General features: G+C 34.3%; 1 protein-coding gene across 1 annotated transcript; it reads left to right on the top strand.

Annotated features, from left to right (window-relative positions):
• Nucleotides 1-5,339: 5,339 nt before the first annotated feature.
• LOC136819075 (uncharacterized) lies at nucleotides 5,340-9,236 on the top strand. Its single transcript, XM_067075244.1, has 5 exons — nucleotides 5,340-5,490; nucleotides 5,611-7,018; nucleotides 7,147-7,550; nucleotides 7,681-8,574; nucleotides 8,712-9,236. The coding sequence occupies exons 2-5, from the start codon at nucleotides 5,794-5,796 to the stop codon at nucleotides 8,901-8,903; spliced, it is 2,715 nt and encodes a 904-aa protein (XP_066931345.1). The 5' UTR covers nucleotides 5,340-5,490; nucleotides 5,611-5,793; the 3' UTR covers nucleotides 8,904-9,236.

Raw genomic sequence — 9,236 nt, 5'->3', positions numbered from 1 at the left:
CCCTTAAGAGTAATTAAGCATTTAATTGCAAAAATGACGTTATGAACTTTAAAAAGATGTTAATAATATGTTGCATCACCCTCTTTTACAAAAAGTGCTTAGTTTTAATGGGTAATTAACTTTTTTGTTTCAAAATTTATTTACACTGTCCGCAAAGAATTGAACTATTTTAAATTTTGCGGAAAATTTTTCTAAAAAGATGTGTCAAAAGTAATGACTGTTTTTTTAAGCAAAATCCAGATGAAAAATTGATGAAAAACCACTAATTTGAAGATTTCGAGACAAAGAAGCATTTACAAAAATTTTTATTGTTCGGTAAAAGATACACCATGTAATGCGAAAAATTTTTCAAAATGTTTTTTCTTCGCCGAAACTAAGCCGTTTTGTCCTCAGACCATTGAATAATCCTTTTTGAATTCAATTGAGCAGCTTCCTCCTGTGGTTCATTGACATTGTTTTGTTTAGCTCTTCTTGTTGTTGGAGCCATAGTTTTTAAAATAACTATTTATAAATAAAATTGAATGGTATCACAATTACTCTGAAAATTCTCAAGCCCAAAATAAAAAAGAGTGCACTCTGCACAAGAGGGCAACCATTTCAGTACCAATAATTAAAACCTAAAAACACACTTCCTCTAAAGCCCTTGCAAAAGCGGCTGGTAATGGTCCCGTATCGGGGTTACTCTGATAAGCAAGAAATAACCTATCTCCATCAACTGAAACAACAGGAAATTTATCTAGTATGCAATTTATAAGAGTAAAGAAAAACAACACACAAAAATTAACAAGCGGGGGGGCCCGTTTATTTGGAACCTAAGAGTAAGTGCACACAAACTGTACGGCGTACGGCGGAGTCGTACTAGCCTCATGAATGTAGTACTTACTTACTTCCGTGGGTGCAGGGAATCAAACCCCTTTAAGGACTATTCTGTTGACCGTGAGAGACAGCCTGCTGAAGGGCAGATCTAAATATATGCCGTTTCCATGACAACAAGTGGAAAAAGACCGTCATATCATAAAATATGCGTGACGCCCAGTTGTTCCAGTCACTTGTGACGATTTTTTTCGCTGAATTATCTTGTCCATTAAAATCGCTATTTAAAAATCCCTGGGCCAAAAATGTTGTGCAGGTTTTTCTCAGTCAAATTCAAGCTGACAGATATGGCTTAAAATTACGGCCTAAAATTATGACGTCATAACCGCTGTCTAAATTTTTGGCCCAAGTATTTTTATAACGTGTTTCTCATATACTTTAAGAATCAGTAATGAAAAAAAATCATTTCCGCCGGCTACAACTGGAAAAATTTCACGTCACAGTTTGCACAGGCCGTAACTTCGCCGAGCACTCTTCGATGTCATCGATTTCGATACAAAGTCAGGAGAACTCAGGAGAATTCCACCTTTCTGGGGGATTAATTCTTCTTGTGAACTCGCATACCGTTGTATTGTTCTTATTGTGGCAGTTATTGGTTAGCTGGTCAATTGAAGATCTTCGCTGTGCCTTATTCATTTTTCCAATAAGTTTTTTCTCTCTTTTCAAGGATATTTTAGAGTTTTTTATTTATAAAACACCCCTGTCTCAGTGCCCCGGTGGCATGATTTCAGTACATGATTTTTTTCAGTACATGGTTTCAGTACATGATTTTTTCCTACGTCACTGCAGTAATCAAATTTTTATTGCACTCATTTGTGAATTGAGATATAAATTGAATAAAGACAGCGACAATAAAAAACAGTTCTTGAATTCCCAAGCCATTTAGGATGATTACAAGAACAAAATATGAAACAAGAATCGCAAAATTGCGACTAAATATTTCCTTAAAAATGAAGGTCCCCTGAAGGTCATTATTGACATATAAAAAAGCACACATAATAAAGTATACAATATTTGTCCAGAAAGAACTGGCATGTTGTTTGCTTTGATTTGGTGTTTAAAAATATGTACTTATCAGTCCTAAAAAAAATACAAATTTGAATATAATGAGGGCAATAAGTCTGGTTAAATGTTACTTTATTCACAAGATTTAAGGATTAGTGAAAAAATACTACTGCAGATGAACTAAACTAAAAAACTTTACAATAAATTTACATTACGACAAAGTAAAAATCTATCTTTAAATAGCAACAAAGAAAAAAATGTGGCTCAAAGTTTTAAAGCATTTAAATAGCTTGTAAACAGTAGACCTTTTTTTAAAGAGGCAGCCATATTGAATAATTATGTACTCCAGCATAACAATGATACAGCCATGCATAATTACTGTATCATGCATATTTTAAAAATTCAGTAGGTATAGAGAATTCAAGATTTGAAAACAGACACTGCATTGGTTTACAAGACTAGACTAGAGAAAGATGTCAACCATCCACACGGTTCATGAAAAAAATAAAGTATTTATCAAAAAAAGGTTCTCTTTTTTTTGGTAATCAATACACCGTTTAACAGGTGTCGGTTGCGCACGCGTATGAACAATTTTCTATTGTTTTGATTTTGGCAACCACAAGAAACTTCACTCTCCCCCGTAAAAAATGGTAGGTAAACATCCAGTTCTCATAAGAAAACCCAGCAGAGAAATGGTAGGTAAAGAACTCCTTTTAATCATAACTTCTTTTCCTCTTGATGAATTTTTGTGAAATTTTCAGGAGAGATACATAAAATTGTCATTAATATCATGTTCAATCATCTAAAACAGTCTCTTTAAAGGAAGGAAAAAAAACGGCAATGTTTACATTTCTCTAACCTTCCAGCCACAGTATTAAAGTGAGCATTTTTACCTACCGCCTCTACGGTGGAGATGGCGAGACTGTTAAACGGTGTATTCCAACAAACAACAATCAATATACCGTAACAGGATCCCACGGTGTAAACATTATCAACCAACAAAACCCACACCACCAAAATTGTAAAAATAAGTCAATATAATTTCTATCAACAATTTCTCGTAAAATGTTTTATTTCCAACATTCTGACTGTCTGATACCAATCATGGCTGGAGTCATCATGTGTAAGAGTGACTGTGTATAACAACAAAAGTTTATTGAAAATCATCCCACGGTCATGGTGAAGCTAAAGATTTATCAACCAAACAAAACTGACGCCAAGTCAAATCTGTCGCTTAAAAATTTCCATGAAAATTACAATCGAAACTTATCTCATAAAATGCTTTTTTCAACATTCTGGAGGTGTTCAAAGTTAGAGGTATCATATGTAGAGCCAATCAATACATGAAAAGTCAATTGCTATCCCATTTGCCATGAGATATACAAGTCAAGAAATCAAACAATAACCAACAAATCATGTCTCTTCACTTTCATGTCACATCGTGTTTATATGGGGTAACCAGAAAGTCAATCCACAAGAACAGCCATCTTCCTTCCACGGAGTGTTCCAAAACTATTGGTAGGTTGTTTGGAAGTAAAGAAACCCACACAGTTTGATTTATTTTAAAGATTTAACTTGGTGAAAACAAACAGCATCTTTCTAGCAAAAACTCATGTTTCAACCTGCTACACAACAATTGTCAGTCGGGTCTGCTACTAACATGTAATAGTTTTATTATAACCGGGCTTGAGAATCCGTAAGGAACTTGTAACATATATTATATATATAGTTTATCAGTCGACTCGAATCATGATACATTACTTACACTTCACTGGGTGCATTTTTCGCTGTGAAATTAAAAACGGGCGTCAGTCAGGGCGTACGGAAGGCGTTTTGACACGGGAAATTATGATGGAGAAAGCCCGTTTTAATAAATATTTCCCTTTTGGAAAACGGGAAATATTTAATAAAGCAAAAAATAAAAAATAAAAAAAAAAATTAAAGAATGATCATTGGAATGGATATGTCGATTGAAATTGGACGAAGATTGATGGTTGGTTATAATGGCTTTATAGTCCATGAGATAGGGGCTAAATGGGTATCAAAAAAGGGAGAAGTTGTGTTATATACCATTCGAAAGGTTAGGTATTGGAGAGTCAGAAAAATGATGGTAGACCTTTTCTAAGTGTCGGTACCAAGATTTAGGGGTCCCTAGGTAAAAGCAGTTGGACCCTCAAAAATGAATTTTTTAAAGGGGGTATGGCCTGAAAAAAACGATTATATCTCGACAAATACATAAGATATGACTTTGAAAATTTGCAGGAATGAAGTAAACATATCGAATATAATCTGGAAAAAAATTTATGCTGATCACGTGACTCGTGTGTATTTTACAGACCAGAATAGCCGAATTTTCTAAAAAAAATGGCTTTTTTTCACAAAATCACCAAATAACTTTTTGTTTTTTAACTTCAAACTGCATATTAGAGGGTCAAATATGGTTCTTTTATGTTGCTAGTAACACTATACAGCCCTTCAAATGATCATTGAACTAACCAAGCACCCTAGGAGAAATATTTACAAAGATATCAATTTTACAGACCAGAATATCGATTTTTAAGAAATTCATTGAACAATTTAACATAACATGTTGCAAAATGAAAATTGACCTAGTGTACAATAATGTTATGTTATATGTTAATAGTACATGAAATACTTTGACCAAAAGATCAATGCTATCTATCATATGCCTAATGTGTATTTTACAGACCAGAAAAGTCAAAATTTTCAAAAAATAGCGCATTTTCTCAAAAAATCGTCAAATATTCCGATTTCTTCCACTCGAATTTTCTTTTTTGAGAAGGTATTCAGGTTTTCTTGTGATCTTTCGCAACTCACAAAATGTTTGATGAACAAGCCTAAAGACCCAAGAGCAAAATAATCAAAGATATCTATTTTGCAGACCAGAATAGATAGAGATTGTTGAGAAATTCATTGAAAATCTGAAATAATGCAAGAAGAAAAATGCTACGTTATAATTAAGTTGTATGATATATAGTAATATACTTGGTACAGAAGAGACTTCTATTAGGTAATAGTGTCTTTCTGTCATGTGATTAGTGCGGGGATTAGTGTGTATTTTACAGACCAGAATATCATTGAATTATTATTTTTTTATAATAGGCTCTAACACTGTATGTAGTCGTCATGTTTTGTAAAGTTAAACTGCCAACTATATTACATTCACTTTCCTTTTATCTGGATGTCTTTTGATATCTTTTTTAATTTCTATTTGATCTCCCGAGGGTTTATTTAATTATTGATTTCAAAGCTGAAACTATTTATCTGCTCTTATTAAAACATATCGTATGCTATCGATTTTTCTTAATGTTCTTACCATTTCGTTATGAGAGATGGAAGAAGTGATTTATAATTTAAAGTGAAGTGTTTTAGATTACATATATAAGTGATTTTTTGCATTATTCTAAACTAGAAAATTTACTTGTCGTTTATACAGAGGAATTACTAAATAAAATGAAAAGTAGAAAAAGAAAGAGAAGTCAAGAAAACAAAGTTAATGATGAAAATGATGATCCCAATTATGTACCAAGTAGCCAAGATGAAGACGCAGAATGTGGGCCACCAATTAAAAAAGACACAATTTCAAACATGGTAAATAGCTTTAATTAGAAATTTATTCCATTGTCTGTAAGTGATGTAGTAATTCCTGTTTGAATAATTATAATTTAGTAATTGCTATCTGACCTGCGTTCTACTAATTATATATTATAGGGTGGATGCTTGATTCACTGTAAGAAATCAAAGAGTACCTTGACAAATTAAAAAAAAGAGGAGACGTGGAAGAAAATAGTCGAAGCTGCTAAAATTCGATCCTACAAACCTGTCTTGGAATTGGCTGCAACTCATGAAACGAATGTACCTCCTAACGTAAGCTATCACAGAGAATGTCAACAAATGTTTACGCTTAAATCAACGCTCCAAAACATCAAAAAACGTTCAAGTCTTCAGAAGGAAAAGGAACAACAAAAGCAAGAATCCGTACAATCGTTATTGAACTCATGTGAAGATTACCAAACATCAGCACCACAGTTAAGGAGTTCTTTTAAACTACCATCTTCAACGTCAACAACATCCAATACACTCCTTCCAGAATTGTGCATCATCTGTAACAACAAAGATAGGTATGTCAAACGAAAACTTGAACCACTCACCACTTGTCAAATGCCGTCAACTGTACCAACTCTCCAAAAAGTTGCCACAGAAAAAAATGACTTTCAAATGTTATCATTATTAGCAACGCGTAACCTTTATTCTGCCCTTGGAAAGTACCACCTTTCCTGTTATCAAGATTACACACGTCCGGAGACTGTTCAAAAACCGATGGAATCTTACAAAAAAATCGAGCTTGAAGCATTTCATCTTGTAATAGAAAAATGTCATGACATGATCTACAAACAAACAATCCTTAAAATGCATGACCTAACAATTTTGATTTCTGAATACCTTAGGGTTCGAGGCATCACCATTAACAATCCAACGAAGAAGAATCTGCGAAGGAACATTGAAAAAACTTTCGGAGAAAAGATAACATTTGTAAACGCTTCAAATAAACCTTTTCTATATCCTTCTAATATAACAAATGAACAAATATTTAAGGAACTTTATAAAACTCAAGACGACAATCAAGTTATCATAAATGCTGCCCAGATAATCAGAATGGAGATCAACAATTTAAAGGATGACATACCTTGGCCTCCAGAACCTGAAGACCTCGAACCAGATGCGTTTAAAATTCCAAACCAATTGGGAAGGTTTTTACTCCAATTATTTGGGAATAAATCTCCTGAAGATGCAAGCAACCAAAGTTCAAGATATCAGCATTCAATTGCACAAGATTTGATATACACAGTAACTGCCGGAAGAGTAAAGACTCCGAAAAGTCTGTTACTGCAATGTGTGGTAAGATCACTGACCAACAACGTTGAAATCATCACAATTCTCAATCGTTTGGGTCATGGTGTATCATACTCTACTCTGTCAGAAATGTTAACCGAAAATGCATACAAGATAGCCGATCAACAAGCATTTGCTGATGTTATTCTACCCGAAACTCTCGCCAAAGTCTTGTTCGCTATATATGTTGCCGATAACATTGATAGAAATGAAGAGACACTATCAGGTAACATTTCTTGTTTCTTAGAATCATGCGTTATTTTTGCTATGTTTAACTTTGCAAATCAAAATTGTAAATCTAAATTCGTTTTTTTCAAATTAATAAGTTTTTCATCTCTATTTCAAATATTGTAGGTTATGGAACCACTCACAAAGTCAACAACCTCATCATTCAAAAGAGCCAAGGTTCGTTTACAGACGTTGCGAGACGAAAATCAGACCCAAAAACAAAACGTGGACGAAGATCATTCAAGGCAAATCAAGAAACCCCCAGCGTTGAGTATGTCAAAACCAAACGTATTGGTCCGCCAACAGCAGAGTTCGTTGAAAATGAAGAGAGTGCACTTTTGATTGACGACGTAAATCAACGTCATTTCCTTTGGTGTTTGATGCGTCACAATGATAGCGTACCTTACATTGTACCAAGCTGGACTGGTTTTCAGATTTCTATTTGCAACAAGATACCAACCTTGAAATCCAACATCACATACCTTGATTGTATTGATGCACCTGCCACTCAAATCTCAACTATCTATCAGGTAATTTTTTTACATGAGATTATACTTGTGACTACAGCTAACTATAAACTAGCATATTCAAAAGGTTTGATGTTTATCATTCAAGATAATAAATTGCTCATCGCTTATTTAAATTTTCTTTGTTTCTAAGGTTATGGATCGTGCATTAAAAATCATCGATGGACTGAACCTACAAAATATGGTTTGTGTATTTGATCAAGCAATTTACTCAAAGGCTGTCGAGATCAAATGGAAAGAACCACGTAAGTTTAAAGATGTTTTCATTATGCTTGGAATGTTCCACTCATGTTCATTAGTAGAAGAGCTCACCAGTAACCACGAAGAAGCAGACACCCGTATGGTTTTGCACGCTAAGCATGCAAGTGAAACGTCTGAACAAGTTCTCATCTCAAGTCCAGATACAGATGTATTTGTAATTTGTCTTGGGATGCAACATATGATTAATGCCAATGTATTTTTCCTCACCGGAGTGAAGAATTCCAGAAGAATTATTGACATCACAGCCGTTGCAGAAAATGTAAATGCGTCATTGAACCAATGCGAAGCTTCCAAAGATTTGATCCTGGAGTCATTGATCGGCCTCCATAGCTTCACTGGTTGTGACACCATTAGTGCTTTCGCTGGGAAGGGGAAAGTCAAACCATTGAATTTGATGATGAAGGATATACGCTACGTGGAAGCTTTTTCTCAGCTGGGGAAGACTATCAATATAGATAACAAGATTAAAGATCAGTTGAAGCAATTTGTTTGTCACTTATACGGTTGGAGACAAACCAAGTCACTGCAAGACGTTAGATACAAGATGTATTGCCAGAGTGGAGGGAAATTGTCCTGCGAAAAACTGCCACCGTGTGACGATGTCCTCGAGCTACACATCATCAGAGCCAACTACCAAGCTTTCATTTGGCGACAAAGCTTGGTCACACAGCAGCAACAAGACGTTCCAACAGAAAATGGTTGGCTTTTGAATGAAGATGGGTCTTACGATATTGAGTGGATGAGATGCAACCCTGCACCCGATGAGGTAATTGTCATTACTATCTTTGATATGAAAAGGTATCTGAGAAAAGTTACATTTATATCATCTTAGAGTCTACTATTCTATTTTTCTATGTTGTTAACTCATCTGACACGTTCCCCCAAATTTTTATACTCTTTTAGATCCTTGAGCTGGTATCTTGTGACTGTAAGAAGAAATGTGACGAAAACAGTTGTTCATGTGCAGTCAATAACTTGAAGTGTACAGATATTTGCTCTTGTAATGATTGTGGCAATATTGAAGCGATAGAAGTTGATGAGGAAATGATGGATGAATACGATGATTATTATGATTCAGAAGATGATGAAAATTAAAATTTGAAGCTGCTTGAATTGATTAACTAAATCAAATAACTTTTTTCTTTACTTCATACTATATTTTTGTTTTCATTTCTTAAAAGTCATTCGTACACGAGGAGTGCATTCGATCCGAAACATCAATTCATGGAAAAAATATGGGTTTTTCTGAATATCTATTCTGGTCTGCAAAATAGATATCTTTGATTATTTTGCTCTTGGGTCTTTAGGCTTGTTCATCAAACATTTTGTGAGTTGCGAAAGATCACAAGAAAACCTGAATACCTTCTCAAAAAAGAAAATTCGAGTGGAAGAAATCGGAATATTTGACGATTTTTTGAGAAAATGCGC

This window comes from Clytia hemisphaerica, unplaced genomic scaffold, assembly GCF_902728285.1.
Source record: "Clytia hemisphaerica strain Z4C2 unplaced genomic scaffold, Clytia hemisphaerica genome assembly, whole genome shotgun sequence".
NCBI lineage: Eukaryota > Metazoa > Cnidaria > Hydrozoa > Leptothecata > Clytiidae > Clytia > Clytia hemisphaerica.
The sequence above is the reverse complement of the archived record's forward strand: the minus strand, read 5'-3'. Positions and strand labels throughout refer to the sequence as shown.